General features: G+C 43.1%; 1 protein-coding gene across 2 annotated transcripts in view; it reads right to left on the bottom strand.

Moving 5' to 3' along the window:
• Positions 1-18,588, bottom strand: part of ANAPC1 (anaphase promoting complex subunit 1) — a 33,930-nt gene that overhangs the window by 421 nt on the left and 14,921 nt on the right. For both annotated transcript variants that reach the window (XM_064145951.1, XM_064145952.1), the window contains exons 23-46: positions 18,267-18,337; positions 17,970-18,148; positions 13,806-14,032; positions 12,516-12,634; positions 11,221-11,492; positions 10,683-10,917; positions 9,788-9,879; positions 9,516-9,650; positions 9,278-9,360; positions 8,780-8,858; positions 8,566-8,640; positions 7,851-7,927; positions 7,586-7,676; positions 7,440-7,493; positions 6,941-7,134; positions 6,404-6,490; positions 5,746-5,863; positions 4,982-5,059; positions 4,498-4,565; positions 2,706-2,844; positions 2,240-2,326; positions 1,633-1,728; positions 1,202-1,400; positions 907-1,041 (exon numbers count right to left, since the gene is read on the bottom strand). In XM_064145951.1, the coding sequence (XP_064002021.1) occupies positions 907-1,041; positions 1,202-1,400; positions 1,633-1,728; positions 2,240-2,326; positions 2,706-2,844; positions 4,498-4,565; positions 4,982-5,059; positions 5,746-5,863; positions 6,404-6,490; positions 6,941-7,134; positions 7,440-7,493; positions 7,586-7,676; positions 7,851-7,927; positions 8,566-8,640; positions 8,780-8,858; positions 9,278-9,360; positions 9,516-9,650; positions 9,788-9,879; positions 10,683-10,917; positions 11,221-11,492; positions 12,516-12,634; positions 13,806-14,032; positions 17,970-18,148; positions 18,267-18,337 (2,990 nt within the window). The remainder of the gene's footprint in view (positions 1-906; positions 1,042-1,201; positions 1,401-1,632; positions 1,729-2,239; positions 2,327-2,705; positions 2,845-4,497; positions 4,566-4,981; positions 5,060-5,745; positions 5,864-6,403; positions 6,491-6,940; positions 7,135-7,439; positions 7,494-7,585; positions 7,677-7,850; positions 7,928-8,565; positions 8,641-8,779; positions 8,859-9,277; positions 9,361-9,515; positions 9,651-9,787; positions 9,880-10,682; positions 10,918-11,220; positions 11,493-12,515; positions 12,635-13,805; positions 14,033-17,969; positions 18,149-18,266; positions 18,338-18,588) is intronic.

The raw sequence follows: 18,588 nt of genomic DNA, 5'->3' as shown, positions 1-18,588 counted from the left end.
TGCCAAGGCAAGCTACAGAGTTCCTCAAATCAAAGTTCCACTGTGTTTCTTTTGCGATCTGAAAAGCTTAGGCAAGCAGGGGGTACTGGTATATCCCCACGTTGGGCTGATGGGGGACAGGAAAAAAAGTGAAAGGGCCCAGAATTTCCCTGCATCCCAAATTAGATGACCACTGGAAACACAGAAAAGCAGGTGATTGTTCTGACTTGTAGTAAAGAGATTTAAGGATATTTGGGATATGGCTGACTCAATAAAAAGAACAGATCCCCCTGTGACTGCTCATCTGCTCTGGTTCCACTGCCCAAGAGGACTTTGTTACCTGCAGGTCAGGAAACAGCCAAGACTGTTTTATACAGCCTAATTCTGGCTTCTTTAGCCCTGCATAAAGCTTCTACCTCTTCTGTCCCAACTCCAGACAATTGTCAAAGAACAAAAATGGCTGGAACAGCTTTCAGAGGGAATGCACGCTGTCACAGGATCGGTCATGTAATCACAGAACAGTTTTGGTTGGAAGAGACTTTAAGATCAAGTCCAACCATTAACCCAACACTACCAAGTCACTGCTAACCCACATCCATCAGCACCACATCTACATGTCTTTTCAATCCCTCCAGAGATGGGGACTCCACAGCTTTCCTGGGCAGTCTTGAAGTTTTCTGTAGCGCCTTCTCGAAGGGAAGAAGCTATTCCCAATATCCAACCTAAACGACTTGTGACACAACTTGAGGCCATTTCCTCTTGTCCTATGGCTTGTTCCTTGGAAAAAGACCGACTCCCATCCTGCTCCAACCTCCTATCAGGGAGCTGTACAGAGAGGTCTCCTCTCATACTCATTATGGTATGAGGCCAAACCCAGGAGCCTGTGTCCATGCAAGTCCAGAGCAGTGCCCTGCACTCCAGCCTCACCTTCCAGGCCTCCAGCAGCCAGCTGACCGGGTGCTGGGACAGAATGGTAAATCAAGAAGCAAGCCAGCATGCTCAGCTGAGACTCCTCCACAGGCTGCCCACTTAGGTAGGAATGCAGAGAGACATCCCCTCCAGCTGTAACAAACAAGACAGTTATGAGGTTTGGGCAGAATTTGAGGGAGGAAACCAAAACAACACAACAGCATTTCCATGGAGAAAGCCTGCTGGAAAGAGTGTCCATTTTTCCACAATGAATCATGATCACAGAGGCAAGATTGAATTCTCTTATTGATACCTTGAAGCCACTGATCCAAAACATTATCGATAGTGCACTTCATCACAGGCAGAAACTCAGAGTTCATGAAGAGCCCTCGGTTTGGATTCCTGCTCATCCTCTCCTGGTGGCTTCTGGAACTGAAAAATTCTAGCACCAACTTTATCTGCCACAGCTCAAACGTCTCAGACATTTCTCTTCTTTCCAACCTCCTCACAGCCTAAAGTAAGGGAGATACAAAGTAATGGGGACAACGTGAAATGGAGGAAGAAAGAAACACTGCTGTCGTTAACCATGAGGTAAATTAATCCTCAAGCCTCACTGGGCCAAGGGTTGCCCTTCTAAGCACCTACCAAGGAAAACTGCCAGCTAATGTTGCTGGGGTCATTTGAGTTTTCATTCATTTCGCTTTTAAAAATACTTAGCTTTAAAGAAGAAAGAATTTACTCCACCTGATCTATTGCTATGTACGTGGGCAGCATCTCAGGATTTTCTTGGGTAACACACTCGTAAAGGATTGAGGAGAAAAGATCCAGGATTTCCTGTTTCTGATAAAAGACACGTGTTTAACAAAGCACACACGCTACACGCAATTTATTTTTGGGCTCTTGCGTTGCTTGTGTTTCCTTCCATTAAAGTCAACTCATGCACTCATGTCGTATAAATAGCAGTTTGTTTTCAGTCTTGAGCTTATTAAACCTCAGCATATTCTACTCCCTCCCTCAAGTCATTTTGTGCAAAGAAATACAGTGCAAAGCACCCTAATTCTCCTGCAGTGACTCCACATGAATGCTTCAGGACACCGAGCAGGGCTCTTTGTGTTTGTTAAACACATTCTCTAATGAATACAAGTGGTGTAGACAAACTGGCAGCAACTATGATACAACCAGTGGGAAACAAACAAACAAACTCAACAAAAACTGCAAGGTCTATGTTATTTGTATACTTTCCTTAGAATATTCCCTGTCCCCACTACTTCAAGGGCTGAATTCTGTTTCTCAGTTTAATGTAGGTTTTTCCCACCTTTAATTCATGCCAGTCCACCTCTAGGCATCCTACCTGGCCCATGTTCACTGTTGGTTTGCAGAAGTAATCAGCAAATGAAAACAGGGCAGGATCGGAAGTGAAAGCTGAAATTGCTTCTGGCTGAAAAACAGAGCAAAAGGCATTCTTAAAACTAACTTTCTGGTTTTATTGCCTAAATGGAACAACAGTCTATACCAAATCCTTCCTTCCTCAGCACACCAGTGAAAAGACTGGGACCTACACAAAGCAGTAGGCAAAATGTGCCACACATTTCTGCCTGCCCACCACAAACATACGCTCATGTAGCTGCCCTAAGCTTAAGCTCATCGCATCCCTGTAAAAGCCACCAGGCCTCCTTTCTCCTTTTCCTCCAGCAACGCAAGCACCTTCAGCACTCAGAGCTAAGTGCTGGAAATAAGTAACACAGAAGGATGCACCATGCTTCCCTCAGCCTTGCTGGGGCAGCATTCCTGGCAGGAAAGCAGTCTGGGAGGGATACCTTGAATGCTCGAGCTTCAGAGTTCCGGTGGGTAACAGTCTGTGCCAGTAGACTGCGCCAGCCCATCGGGTCCTCCTTGTAGGAGAGCTGCCCAGCTCTCAGCTTCACATACAAAACACCACCCTTTGACAGAATCGATCTGAAACAACAACAGTGCTTTTTCAACTGATGTGCAAAGAAGCACAACCTGCAGCAGCACGTATGCGATAATATTCCCATTAAGGCTTTGTCTTGACTATTTTAACCCTGCCCCACTTCTGTATACACAGAAATTTTAGTATCTTCAAGCAGGTATTAACCAATGATGTGACAGCAGGCAATGGTGATGAAAAAGGCATGAGCCCTACTTATAAGGCAGACATTTTTTTCATCCTGAAAGTATCTTGACGCTGGCACAAGCATCCCGGAGAGGTGGCAGATGCCCTATCACTAGAAACATTCCAGGTTAGGTTAGATGGGGTTCTGATCTAGTTGCACATGTCCCTGCTAACTGCAGGGTGTTGGACTAGATGACCTTTGAAGGTCCACTCTGACCAATGATATAAGGAATAAAACTTCCTGAAGATACTGCAGATTCTTGTTACTCTTCTAGGATGAGCTCCTAGCAACAAGGAAAACCATGTTAATTTGGTATCCACAGCTTTCAAGGTGTGCTGCAATTTAAAAAAATCCTGTAACAAACCCAAAACCCCTCCAAACCCTGCTATTCCTGAGCAAGTCTACCAACAAAGGCAAATCGAAGCTATGCCACTGCAAAGCTGCTGCATCTTCACCTGATCTAGAGTATCAGATGTGCCATGATCTGTAGGCACCGAGTTGAATAACTTAAACTAACAATATTATTGTAACTGTAGAGCAGCAATTCACATCTGGAAAGAGAGGGGAAATGATTTCTCATGTGTCTGCTTTTCCCCTGGCACACTTGGGCTCCTATAATTTTAAAGGTCTGGGGACAAAATGTTGTAATGCAAGAGCTGACAGATTCAAAGGATTTAAAGTACTGTGCTCACATTTGGGGCCCTCACCACAAGAAAGCACAAGTCCAGAGAAGGGCAATAAAGCTGAAGGGTCTGGAGAACAGTCTTCTGAGAAGTGCCTGAGGAAACTTGGGTTATTCAGGCTGGAGGAAAGAAAACTGAAGAGGAGACCTTCTCCTCTCTACAATTACCTGAAAGGAGGTTGCAGTGAGATGGGGATTGGTCTCTTCTTTGAAGTAACAAGTGAGAGGAAAAAATGCAGCTGGCTATTTCTACACTGCTCAGAGTGATGAGTTACACCACAGGTTAAGCACAAAGATGAGAATGACTTTGGGCACAGATGCTGCATTCCGGTAAGACTTCTGTTTTTCAGAGTTAAAATGCAGTAAGCAGTGCCTTGTACACTTCACGTAACATGAGAGAAAATAGTGTTTCACAAAGCAGTGACAGTTAGCCAACTACTGTATCAACAGTGTAGGAAACATGACATCACATCAACTCAAAACTAAACTAAAACTGTGAGTTTAAGGTTTCTGATAGCGCTCAATCCCGCTGCCAATATCTGCGGTTTTTACTAGCAGGTTTTCCCCTGCCCTGTTTTTTGCATGAATTATTCACATCAATATGTGAAACCAACTACGCAGTTTCTTTCTTCACCCTTAAAGTGCTGTCAAAAGCACAACAGTGAAACGATCAAAACCAGGCTTCTTTCCAACCTGTAGGTGTTACAAGCACAGGAGGTTTAAAAAAAGAAAATAATTAAAAAGCATTACTACAAGGTCATCATTCAGTCAGGCATTGTAAAGAATACTCACTTCAGGTGATTTGTTCCCTTGTTTAAATCTATTAATAACTCCCAGTACCGTGGTCCCTTCACTCTGATCTGTCAATGTAAACATTTTTATTACTAGATATAACCAGAATCATATAATTAAAGAATTTTCTACAGTTCTTTCTGGGCCCTTAAAAGAAGAGGTGCCCTTTTATGGTGCCACCCACCCAAGAAACCCAGAAGAAAGAACACCCAGTTTTGTCTCTCCTACAGTGAAGCTTTCTGCCACAAGGAACAACCCACTACATCAAGATCTGATTAGACTGAGACAAAAGAAAAGCACTTGGCATAACTTAGTATGTGCTTCATAATGTCAAAATTGTCTTTAGAGACATTAATATGGGACAGCATCATCCAGAGTCTGGCTAAGGCTGGACAGAGAATCAAAGAAAAGTCACTAAGCCTCTGTGTTTGTGACACAAAACCTGGGTGACTGAATCCCTCATCGAAATGGAAACTTCCTTTACCTGCTTCAGTAAGTGAAGCTCTGGAAGAAGCGTGGGTGCCATCAGCTCCTCTGTGGCTTCTGCATACCACTGTGTGCCCTTCAAAATGCCACCAGTAGTCACATATCAGTAAAGTTCATTTTTGTGTGAGAAGAAAGAAAACCTGTATCTCATTTATAACAACTCCCTTGGCAAAAGTCAGGCAGTTTCTGTTCCTGAGTGCTGAGTAAATACATGACTTAGCATTGCCTTTAATGTCAGGAAACATAAGCCTAAACTGAACATGTATTTCCCATGGATGGATCAACACATAACACTGTGCAAAACAGGCACAATTCAACTGAAATCTTAAGGTTTGAGGAATAAACTATATTATGGACGTGCAGAACTCTTTGCCTAAACAATATATCTGGGCTGTTGCTCTTCTACTCTGAAATTCTAAGAATCCTTTCTTTAGTCCTTCCATGAGCATCACCTGTCTCACATAAGGCTGTACAGAATCCTGCAGAAAGGGCTCTTCTCCAGAAAACACACAATGCAAGCATCAAAGAGAAACACTAGTAGCCAGCAGTATTAGGACAAGGCTTTTAAAACCACAGGTGGTTTGAACCAACTCTGTGCCTTTGAAAGTTTTTCCTTTCTAAGAACAGCAGAACTGTGATCCTAGGTCAGTCATTACACATTTGTTTGAAGACCTGAAAACGAACCCTGGTCTGTCAGGTCCCTCAGCTGTCTGCCACACATTCCCAAAGGCCTTTGCTTGTCGTTGCCTCCCGTACACATACCTTGTAGGTAACCTCGATCAGTGCGTAACAAGGAGTGTTCGAATCCACATCAACCGGTGTTAGGAGCCTTGGCTCTGCAGCTAGCACGTACAAGTGACGCAAAGCCTGAAGGTGGTACCTGTGTGGGGGAACAAGGGACTCAGCACAGGCAACAAATGATCGCCAAACTGCACCGTTCAATAACCAAATACAGCTGTGGGTTAAACTCAAGAGAAATCTGCAGTGGTATCATAGCTTTCATGTTTTTGTAACCTGTACGGCTTGGCTAACAAAACTGGACCTAATGTCTATAATCCTCTGATTCTATGACTCTTAACTAAAACTGATTAAGAGTCACAAATGGACAGATCTTTCATGGGATCCTTCTCAGCTGAGCAAACTGGAACAGCTGAGTCACAGGAGCACAGTGCAGAGCCTCAAGAAACCTGCGTGCACTTCCTCACTGATCAGAGATCACTACCACCACCTTACATCTTCACTTATCTCTTGTTTTCTACTTTTTTTGGTAGGCTTTCCTCCCCCGAAAAAATCTGTAACGATTCCTTAAGAAAAAATAAAATGAATAAAAACCATTTTCTGGAGGAAAAAAAATGCTTCTAGATAACCTCTTTTGAAAGATGATTTAGCTTAAAGAAATACAGACCCCAGCAAGCCTTACCGATTGTCTGTGCTGTGAACAGGGAAGTGAGGGTACAGAGCACAAAGGAGGGCAGCAATTGAAGAATTTGAAGTGCTCAGTGAATATCTGTTAAAAAACAGTATTTATTAGTTTTCATGCTACCCGGATACTAGCACAGGTGTTCAAAATATTTTGTATTTCAGGGAAGGGAAGGCAACAGCAAAGGATATAAAAGAAAGAAATTGACACAGGTGTTCCTACAGTAGTAGAAATAAACATAACATAGCGGTAAGAAATACTGTAGTAATGCTTCTGCCTTGTCTTTATTCAAGTAATGCTGTAAAGAACTTTCACTGCCTCCCTTACAAGATCTTTCATTTACAGTAAGAAGCATCTTTATGCATTCTTATGTTATTAAAAAATGATAATAAAAATTAAGGAAATCACACCCTGCTCCACTTTTTGCAGAAGCGTCAGAAGAAAGATAGGCAAGGATTGGGGTGGGGGGAAGATGGGGGGAAAAAGCAAGGAGAAGGAAGAGAGGTGTGGGAAAGGTCTTTGAAGATGGGAAGTTACCTTCCTCCTCCCAGGAAGAGAAGCCCCAAAGCCATGTGGTGAGCCAGATGGAAGCCATAGTTCATCTCTCCACCTGTCTTCTTGTGCATGAAACGGCAAAGCTGAAGGACTTTCAGGTTTCCAGAGCCAGCCATCACCATGGCAAGAGACAGCAGCAAGACACTTAAGCATGTTTCAAGATTATAGTGACCTGTCTTCAAGTAGAATAAGGAAAGGCATTCTTACACTTTTGTGGTCAAATACACTCTTCTGGTGGGTCTAACATGCCGCTTTCTACCCCAGAGTGCAAAAACCACATTCCACAGAAACAGGGAGAGCAGAGGAACAGTGAAGTCCTGAGCAAAAATGATTCAGAGCCCCAACACATTCTATAAACAGCCTGTAATATAGAAAACTAAAAGGGATGGGTTTGCTTTCATTAGGGTTTAGGTGAGAGTTATCAAAGTACTTCACACAACAAAGCCTCCATTTTATTGAGAGAAAACCAGAAAGCACTTACTATTGAAGCTGTTGGTGCTGACAAACACTTGAGGAAATCTGTTGCATATTTGTACTGCAAAGGAAATAAATGCCCACTAAACACAGATACAAAAGATAGGTTACAGTTCCAAGGAAATTGGAAGGAAAAAAAGAAAAACCTCTTACCAAGCAGTTAAATGCTGCCAGATTTTCTGAACCAGCAAATCGAAATCCCAGTGACAAACATGCCCCAGCAATGATATAGACATGAGCTTGCCTAATAAGCAACATAAACAGGAAATGACTAAATATTTATCTTTTCCTCATCTGAATAAGCATCACAAACTCCTTTACAATTGAAAAAAAAGGGAAAACAGAGAGAGTAACATTCCCTAAATATCAAGGGAGAGAATTTTTTGGTATGCTGCTATCTCTTTCAAACGATACTTACGCAAGTGTTTCCAAGCTCAGGTCTTCAGATGAAGGCAGCTCTGTTGCCTGAAGAGAGATGCTGTTCTCTCTTATGATCTACAGAAAGTGTAAGAGAGAGAAATTCATCCAGGGTAAAGTGATTAATTACCCAAAACTCTGGGCATTGAGAATTCATAAGTGACACAAAACAGGTCTGTTCCACATGCAGGTCCATTTTATTTCCCCCCCCTCACACACTAGTGCTCCACTGTGCTTCTGATCCAAAAGAGTACAAAGGCTCTTTATCTGGTCCCTTAAAGATTTCTAAAACAATGGAAATATGTCAGAAGCAAAACAATAGTATTTGCACTCAGATACGAGAGAAAACAGAACAGGACAAGACCTCAGGAGCCCATATAGACCTTATCTATTTTGTAATGCTCAACTTAAGCCTCCCCATGGCAATCTGGCGTCTGGCTTCTTGCTTGGGCAATGAGGAGGAAAACTGAATCCCTTTCTCACTCTGGCACTGTTCTATGTCCTGAACAGTGGCATCTTCTTCTCTTTAGCATGATGATCCCATGGGAGTGTCCAATAAGGATGGAGAAATCCAACCTAAAACATCACCTCTATCATGTGAACAGGATTAATCTACATTTTTGTGAGCAGTTTATGTGACTGGGGAAATGTTCACACAAAGAACAATCCAGTGAGATGTAAATTGGAAAGTAAGCACAGTAAGTGGAAATACCTACTTGAGGCACATTGCTATCAACCCACTTGGAATTGGGCAAGATGTCATCCCACAGAATCAGGCACCGGGCCAAGGTCTTAAAAAAAATTTAAAAAATAAATCAAAACATAAGGGAAAAACCAAACTAACCAGCACAAACATCAATAATATTTCTTCAATGTACTAAATCGATCCAGAAACACGCATGAAGAAATGAAACAAAGGAAAAATCTTACCCTCAATAGAAGGAACTCTGGTTTTACAAAGTCCAGCAAATACATGGTATCTGGTGCTTGAAGCCAGTCAGCAATGGATCTGCAAAGCACAGTAAAGGAAGAGGTTTTCCAAATCTTATTTCAGCAATGCAAATAAGCAAGCCACACAAAGTAGAGCAGTTTCAATTGCTAGCAAAAGTTACTGCAAAACATCTGAGCAATCCATAGAATCACAGAACCACTTTGGTTGGAAAAAGCTTCTAGGATCAAGTCCAACTGTTAACCCAGGTCACCAATAAACTATATCTCTCAGTGCCAGATCTACAAGTCATTTAAACCCTTCCAGGAATGGCAGCTCCATCACCTCTCTGGGCAGCCTCTGGGCAGGTTGTCTCAGGGTTGGACAACCGTTTCTGGGGAATAATTCTTCATAATGTCCAACCTAAATCTCTTCTGGTGTAGCTTGAGGCCATTTCCTCGTCATATTGCTCATTACTTCCACAATTCCAAGGCTAGTACCTGTTATTAGTCTTTAGGTAGATCATAGCAAGTGCAAGTGTGGCACCCGGACAAGTAACGTCTACATTTACGGTGTCTCCCTCCTGTGGAAACATAAAAGCAGACTTTCAGACCATTTGACTGGCAAGGCAACAACCTCTAGTGCATTCAAAGCCACATGGTGCATCTAGATACGTGACTGTCACACACTTCCATTACTATTTTCAGCTTAAATGAGTAAACAAACCCCAACACACACCTTGATTTGATAACTGGGAGACTTGTGCTTCTCCCTGTGCATGCCTGCTTGGAATCGCCTGTGACCTCCAACCATGTACTGGTAAAGCTGCTCAGGAACATTGAGGTCTGACATGCCGATCAAATTACTGCCGTGCTAAGGAAAGAAGAGAAGAAATAAGGATGTTCCTTCCTGTATGAAGGCCAAAAGTCAAGGATGACACAGCTCTTATGACCCCTCCCTAATAAATAGTGATTCTTCTACTAATTGCAGTTGAAATGAAGAGGTCTTACCCCTAAACACACCATGCCTAAGGCCAGCCCAGATGCAAGTGAGTAGGACTCTCTATCAGTGCAGTACTCCATTTCTGGTCCAGGAGGACGCCCTGGAAAAAACAGAATAAAATTTCTTTTTTAACAATTTCAGTGAAGAAAATATTGTTTAATTAAGCACTAAATTCCTAATGAGATAAGAAAAATGAAAAAAAAAAAATCAGTGTCTTCTTAAGAAAGTTGTCAGTAGAATTAGTAATAATTGTCACTAATCCATCTCCAAACAGCAAACCTCTCCAGAAGCAGTAGATACTGCTACATGATACAACTGGAGTTCAGAGACAGTAAAAAAGTCATGCTGCAATTGGCTAGAATTTAACTTCTCTGAACCTATCCAAATGCTGTTAGCAGTGTCCAAAAAGCTGTTGCTAGAAAAGACTGCACATATCACAGTACCAGAAACACAACAGATATAATTTACCCTTAAAAATTTATCCCCGTCTCTATTTAATACACCACACAGTCTTTCAACTAAAGTTACAAATATACAGGAACAAGAGCTTAACTGTTACAAATAAAATCACAAGAACCACACACAGAATAAGGACAGAATTCAGATCCAAAAGCTACTGGTCAGAATCAGCTCTACTACTATTACTGTGCAGAAAGCCTTCAACAATGAACAGGAGAGTTTAGAACACGAGTCTAGCAACCTAGTGAGCTAAAAAGATTGTCCTTGCAAAAGGAAAGTATTTTTTCTCCTCAGAGCATCCCCATCTTTGGTAGCTACCTCTGGGAGTTACCAAACAACAAATGCAAATGAATGGACAGGGCTGGGTGATAGGTTGGACTGGATGATCTTGGAGGTCTCTTCCAACCTGGTTGATTCTATGATTGATTCTATGTTGACACCTACCTATTTCAGCCAGCAGAACCTCAGCTGTGTGCCTGTGAGCAGTGCCCTGATAGACAAGGCCTATTCCTATCACAGCAGCCACCTGCACATTGTGTGGGACATCCAGCTCCGTTGAAGTTGGTGGCAGGAGGGCAGGGATGTGGATGCTCAGGAGGCGCGTAATGGCCATATCCATTGTGCCCAGCTTGGCAGCTGAAACACCAAGTAACAGCCCAATGCTTGTCATCTCATGGCCCTGTAAATGTCAAGATTAACAAGTCTGTTTTTGACAGAAATTGAGCAGGTTAAGTAATTCAGAACATTTACTTACACCTATGAGCTGTGGACAACATGGAAAGATTCAGTGACAGAACTGTCGAAAACCTTTTAAACAGAAACAAAGTCCTGCACTTCTTACACTAATGGAGCAACTCTGCCATTCTCCCACACCAGGAAACTTCCACTTCAGTGTTTCCAAGAAATCTGTTGACTTTTCTTTCTTGCTTTGCTGAAAGAATTCAAGTCCTACAGACATTGCTGCTCATGAAGCAGGCCTCACCTTGGTCAGATAGTCGTGTATGTTGAGTGTGGCCAGTTTGGTGAGATGCCCGTTGAGCCCCAGAGCCATGAGAAAGCCTGCATATTCATTTGCTAGTTCAGCAATTTTGGGCTTGTTATAGACAATCCAGGCAGAGTCTATCTGTGAAGCAGGAGCTATCTTCAGGCCAGCAGCTACCCCATTGTGAAAACTGGCCCAGCAAGCCATGTTGGGAGGCACATCGATGTTCCCACTGTTGAGATCCACAGTGGTGTTCCTAGGAGGAGCACGGCCTGCCAATGAGAGAATTATTAAAGCAATTAGGTGATTCCAAACTGCTTCGGAAACAGCTGTCAGCTTCAGCAGCGTGCCAAATGAATTTGTAGGCAACACTTCGGATCTGAGATGTCCCAGCATCACAAAACTACTGAATCCCAGCATAATGGGGTTGGAAGTGATCTCTGGAGATCATCTAGTCCAGCTCCCCTGATAAAGCACATTTGCCTAGATCAGGTTGTATACAAGAGGTGGCCAGGCATGTTTCAAAAGTCTCCAGAGAAGAAGACTCCACAATCTCTCTGATTAGTCTGTTCCAGGGCTCCAGTATCCTCACACTTTCTCACATAAGTTTTCCTTATATTTGAAACTTCCTGTGTTCTAATTTGTGCCCATTGCCCCTTGTCCTATCACTGGGCACCACTGGTAAGAGTCTGACCCCATCCTTTACATACTGATAAATCACTGAGGAGATCTCCTTTCAGTCTGCTCTTCTCCACATCCATTTACAGCCCCAGATCTCTCAGCCTCTCCTCCAAAGATGCTCCAGTGTCCTTATTATCTTTATAGTGTCTGAGGGACTCTCTCAAGTACATCCTTGTCTCTCTTGAATTGGAAAGTCCAGAAGTGAACACAGTACTCAAAAGGTGGCTTCACTAGGGTTGAATAGAGAGGGAGAAGAGCATCTCATCTGGCTGGCCATACTATTCTTCATGCACTCCAGGAGACCATTGGCCTTCTTGACCATGAGGGCACATTGCCGACTCACGGTGTACTTGTCTACCCGCAATTCCAGGTCCTTCTCCACACTGACGCTTTCCAGCAGGTCAGTCCCTAACCTGTACTAAGCATGGGATAACTCCTCCCCAGATGCACGACTCTACACTTGCCCTTGTTGAACTTCATAAGGTTCCTTTCTGCCCAACTCTCCAGCCTGTCCAGGTCAAGCTACTACAACATTACAAGAGGTTCACAAAGAAATCTCCATCACATTCTGCTAAACACTGAAGTTCTTTGGAAGAAAACTATGACCAACATACCAGTTAGATTCAGCTTAGGGATGGGTAACTGCTCTGTTGGAACAGGGTGATAGGAGAACAAAGTGAACATTCCTCGTCCAACAGGCAGCGCCATGGTGCGCTGACACAGCTGTAATAGCCTGTTGGGAGGATAAATGCAAAACCAAGTTAGGTACTTAACACATGATATAAAATGAACTTACAGGCACTGGACAGACAGGTTTTTTTTTTTACTAGATCGTGTTGCCTTTGATTTTTTTTTCTGACTAGGCCAACTTAGGAACTAAATCTTTGGTCCTTATAAGATGAATCTCAAAAATACACTTTAGGTGACATCAGGTTCAAACTTACCACTGTTTTTTCCCCACAAAGTGGAACATCTGTGCTACGGACAGCTCCACAGCCATATCAGAAACAAGGTAAAAGGAGAAAGCAAAACAAAGCTCATCACCCTAGAGGATCTTGCTATGACTAGTGATCACATCTAGTAACAGCCTGTGTGCAGAACTAATGGTGTGCTTCCAAGAATGCTGACCACAATTCTCTATGATTTACTCTGGAAACACTTTCTAGACTCGCTAAATTACTCAGCTTGTCAGGTCAGACAATTTCAGATATTCCTTCAGCTTCCTACTTCTGCAGTGCTTTCATGTTAATGAAGTTCTGAAGTTTGCTTTTTTTGTTCTTTTTTTTTTTAAGAAGATACTTTGAACACTCCCAAACCAGGTGAATGAAGAAGCAATATGGGGTCAATTGTGAGGCCACTCAGCACAGAATGATTTCAGTGTCAGGAAAGTGATAGGGCAGCGAGTTTGATCTCTGTGGAATTGATTAGGTTCTGTGACCCAAACCTTGATTAGGCCTGAGATCAGCCCTGAACAAAGGGCTCTCCAGTTTTAGGCAGAGGATGGACAATACTTTGTTCTCTACAGAAGCATTTTCTCCACAGATTAGGTCCTACTTGTATTTCATGCTTTTTAGGTGGACAAAAAGAAATGCTACAATCTGCTTTCAAACACTAACTCATACTGACACTGAGCATATCTCAATATGCTGTTTGGGGTTCAAACAATCCTGCCCATATGCTGCTCTAGTCTGGAGAGCCCTTCAACTCAAATACAGCAGTTTCGAGCTTCAAAGACTCAGATTATGAAATCTAATCCTTCTCTGTGTGCCCTTCACCCAGGCCTGCTTTAGCATTCAGACCAGACTAAAGCCCATGGCCTTGTTTGGTTAAACATACTGAACCCTAAGCTGCCAAAAGTCTTGAAGCAATGTTTCACCTAGGTGAGAAACAGGGATGGTTTTTACCGGTTTTCTTTCTCTTCGATGTACTCATGGTCACTGGCTTCTGGCATCTGCACTACATTGACACGTACAGGACGGGCACTCTGCAGGAGCCTGCGCACTTCCTGCACCCTCAAATCCTCGCTCCATATCAGTGACATCACTTCCTCATTCATGTCATTCATGCCATCCTCGTCCTCCTCTGATTCCATTCCAGAAGGAATATCAGAAGACAGCACTGGGCCCACAGCCTGTAAGGGAAAGAGGAAGAAGAGAAGTCACTTTCAGTCATGCCTTGGGGTATTGATAACGATCAGAAAGCCAGCAAACATCACCACCACAACCTGAATACACTCAGCACTTCAGAGTGCCTGCCTATCTAACCTGCGCTTAGATGGGCCTGTAGGAGAATAGGTTGAGATTTGTGCAACCATGAATGACACAGTTCACTCACTCCTAACATTCTCCTAATGTAACTCCTAGCATTGGCTGACACCAACATGATGAGGTTCAACAAGACAAAGTGCTGGGTTATGCACTTGGGTCACAATGATTCCATGAATGCTCCAGCCTTGGGAAGACTGTCTGGAAAGCCATCTGGTAGAAAAGAAAGTGGTAGGTGACAGCAAGCCAAAGACAGACAGTGGTGTGCCCAAGTGGCCAAGAAGGCAAACAGCATCCTGGCTTGAATCAGCAATAGTGTGGTCAGCAGGATCAGAGCAGTGATTATATTCCCATACTTGGCATTGGTAAGGTCACATCTCAAATAATGGGTTATTTTGGGTCACTCCCCATAGGGATGTGGAGGTGCTGGAGCATGTCCAGAGAAGTGCAAAGACACTGGTGAACAGTCTGGTGAACAGGTCTTCTGAGGACTGGCTGAGGGAACTGGGGTGGTTTAGCCTGGAGAAAAGGAGGTGGAGGGGAGACTGTTGCTCTCTTCAACTCTCTGAAAGGAGGCTGTGATCAGATAGCATCAGTCTGTTCTCCCAAAGAGGCAGTAGCAGGATGAAAGGAAGAAGCCTCACACTGTATCAGGGGAGGTTCAGGCTGGACATCATGAACAATTTCTTCTTCACTGAAAAGGTTGTCAAGCCCTGGAACACACTGCCCAGAGCAGTGGTTAAATAATCATCCCTGGAGGGATTTAAAAGATATGTTGAGGTGGTGCTGAGGGACATGGCTTAGCAGTGGACTTAGCAGTACTGGGTTAAGAGTTGTACTCAATGACCTTAAAGGTCTTTTCCAGCCTAAACAATTCTATAATTCATTTAGCCACAAGGAGATCTGAATATTGTGATCAAATGTTTTAGTACATCTAAATGGGATAAACAACTATCAAGAGAGAACACGATACCTCAAATACAGCAAAGATGCAGTGAAGGCTGCTGAGCAAAGACTGACAAACTTGAAGAGGTGACAGATGAAACTTCTTTCAAACCTATTTCTTGTTTCAGAACAGTAGTAGGAAAGGGCTTTTCCCTCCCTGCCTACACAATTATCTGTGATGGCTGCGAAACATGTGTTTTGGGGTTCTCTTTTTCTTCAAGCTCAGCAGTGAAAATGAGAAAACTAATGAGCATTTTGATGTGCATTAACAGGGAGGTTAAACTCCAGAAGGCACAGACAGTTCCCTGGTGATGACCTGCTTTTGGATTCTCAACCCCTTCAACCAGGGCTGCTGTTCTGCACATTCTGTTCAGAAATCTGTGTTACTTTCTCTACTCATTGATGTTTTACTGAATCAGAACTTTAATCTGGATTCCCCTCCACAGCAATATTGGCAAAAATCAAGCTGCCTAATCAAATAAAAAGCCTTCATGACAGGATATTCCAAATCTGTTGCCACCAGGCACTCTGGGTTTCACTACAGCACCAGGATGTTTTCTGAACTTCCACACCGTAGCTATGAGACCAGAAAACTACTGAAACATTTTCTCACTTAGAGGCACTGTGGAAAAACTCTTTCTGTGTAAGATTTATGAAATCTTTGACACTGTTTAATAACCTGTATGAAAGGAGTTTACTTGGAAGAAGAAGCTGACACACTATCAGGCTGCGCTGCCACTCAGCAAGACCCGGATGGGCTGGATTGGGGTGAGGAACCTCATGAAGCTCAGTAAGGGCAAATGTAGGGTTCAGTCCCTGGAAAGGAATAAGCCTATGTACTAGTACAGGTTAGGGGCTGATCTGCTGAAAAGCAGCTCTGTGGAGAGTGATCCAGAAGTGCTTGGTGGACAAGCTCACCATAAGCCAGCAATGTGTCCTCACAGGCAAGAAGACCAATGGCCTCTTGGAGTGCATGAAGAAGAATGTGGCCAACAGGCCAAGGGAAGCTCTTCCCCGCCTCTTCTCTGCCCAAGCGAAGCCAGTCCTGGAGTACTGTGTCCAGTTCTGGGCTCTCCAGTTCAAGAGAGATTAAGAACTACCAGAGCGCGTCTAGCAGAGGCTGTGAAGATGAGGGAACTGAGCCATCTCTCTGTCAAGGAAAGGCCAAGAGACCTGAGGTTGTTTAGCCTGGAGAAGAGGACTGTGCCAGACTCTTTACAGTGGTGCTTAGCAGCAGGACAAGGGCCAATGGGCACAAACTGAACACGAGGGAAAAAAAAAAAAATCTTTCCTGTGAGGGTACCAGAGTACTGGAACAGGCTGCCCAGAGAGGTTGTGGGGCCTCCTTCTCTGCATATGCAATCCTGTGCAACCTGCTTTGAGTGACTTTATCAGAAAGGTTGGACTAGAGGATTCCCAGAGGTTCCCTCCAACCCCCGTCACACTGGAATTCTGCAATTCTCCGAATTAGATAAATTCTAACCTGAGTAAATAAGAGTTTAATTTTTAGAATAACAAGGGAAGTGATAAATCCAGGAACAAAAACCCTCCAGAACTCTTTGACCTGGCCATTTATCCCATTCTATACCTCAGAATTTCAGCAAGCTGAAAGAGACAGAATTACAGAGTAGATTGAACACAAGGTCTTCCTGAGGCTCACTAGTTAACACATGACCCCAGGAAATTAACAGCCGATGAATGAAAACTGATAAATACACAGCAAATCTCAATACATAACTGCACCACCCACATAGCCAGCATCCGTTTTGAAACAGGAAACTCCACCCTGCCCTCCTGAGAAATGACAAACAATTTGGTGTTTGAAGATCACTTTATCCTTTTAAGGTAACATATATTCGAGGCTTTGTTATAAGTAAGTGATAAAAATCAAATTGATCACCACTTTCAGATTCTGGACTGTTAAGGTTTTGCAGAAGTTCACCAGCAGAAAATAAAGTATATTTTTAGTAAGTGCTAATACATGGGATTTGGATATACAGTTTGTTTTTCTGCTAAATGAATTAGCTTCTTTCATTATGTAATCAGTCATGAAGCCTTTATTAAAGAAAACAAAAAACACAAAACACTTCAAAGCTAAGGCAACAAAAAATACGTTGACCAAGACATCCTTGAGTCTACAAATCCCTCTTCTTGACTTCTGAAAAGGCTACCATCTGCTACTATGAATTTTTTTAATGTATGCCACTAGTCAGTACTTTAAGAGTTTTGGCTTCCAGAGTGACCTCAAAAAAAGACACACCAGTGAGTTATAACTCCAAGATGCTATTGATTGTCACCATCAGAAGAGAAGGTTTAAGAGAAAAACAATACAGACTTCTTCTCATTTTACTTCAGGATACAAATAACTACATAATTTCTGAGAAAGAAAAGAAATATGGAAAGTGCATTTCAGAAGTCAGTTCTTCCAGAGGAGAAATACCAGGCGTGCCAACCCGAGAAAGAAACAGACTGACAAGCAGCCACTTCATTCTCCCTGTGCCATTGCTACTTTGATGGCAGGGACTCTGGACCTAGTATCAAAACCTCTCTAACAGTTGTTACGAGGGGAACCTACAGGCAGCAAGTAACCACGCAGGCAAAATTTTGGAGCACCATGCCTAAATTAAGTTTAAAATCTGCCTTACACTGACAGTTTCTACACCTACACATCTAGTCTTCCTGTGCTGGTTGCTGGTTTTCAGACTGAAATCATCACATGCATGTAAACCCTGCACTGCCCTCCACCTTAAATTCTACACCGCCTGGTGTCCCAGGCATCAACAGACAGTGGGGAAGTTTTGGAACAGAGACCTCTGTCCTATACCCAGTACCATGAAATCCATTTATGCCCATACTCACAGATTTACCCTTCTGCAGGTTCCCTTCACACGCCTGTTTGGACAGATCCTGGCGCCCAATCAAGAGACAAACTGCTTCTGGCCAGTCTGAGGCAGGCTGCTCCCGGCAGTAATATATTGCGTCTCTAATAGGAAGAGCTACACCAAATGGAAGAGACTCCAGATCTCTTAAGGTGAAACCTGAAAATGAATTAAGGGGAAAAAATATACTGTTTTACCAGAACTAGGTAAATGCATTTCATATTATGCAAGCACAAGGCCAACACTTGTGATAGTTACCATTCTGAACTGCTCTTACCAACATTTGTCATCCAAATAACTAACTTCTCAGCCAGGCTGGAAACAGATGTGCTGTGTCTGAAACTCCACCTGTAAAGGGGAATAAAAGTGAAGCTAGTAGAATACTCACCAAAAAGTAAAAAACTCTGAGTTTAAAGCAATTAAATAACTCAGTATGAACAAGCAGTGCACCCAGGTGGCAAGGAAAGCCAATGGCATCCTGGCCTGTATTAGAAATGCTGTGTGCAGCAGGAACAGGGAGGTGATTGTCCCTTTGTACTTGGCTCTGGGGAGGCCACACTTTGGGTATTGTGATTAGTTCTGGGCACTTCATTACAAGA

The sequence above is a fragment of the Pogoniulus pusillus genome, chromosome 7 (genome assembly GCF_015220805.1).
Source record: "Pogoniulus pusillus isolate bPogPus1 chromosome 7, bPogPus1.pri, whole genome shotgun sequence".
Lineage (NCBI taxonomy): Eukaryota > Metazoa > Chordata > Aves > Piciformes > Lybiidae > Pogoniulus > Pogoniulus pusillus.
This window is presented reverse-complemented; position numbering and strand designations above follow the sequence as displayed.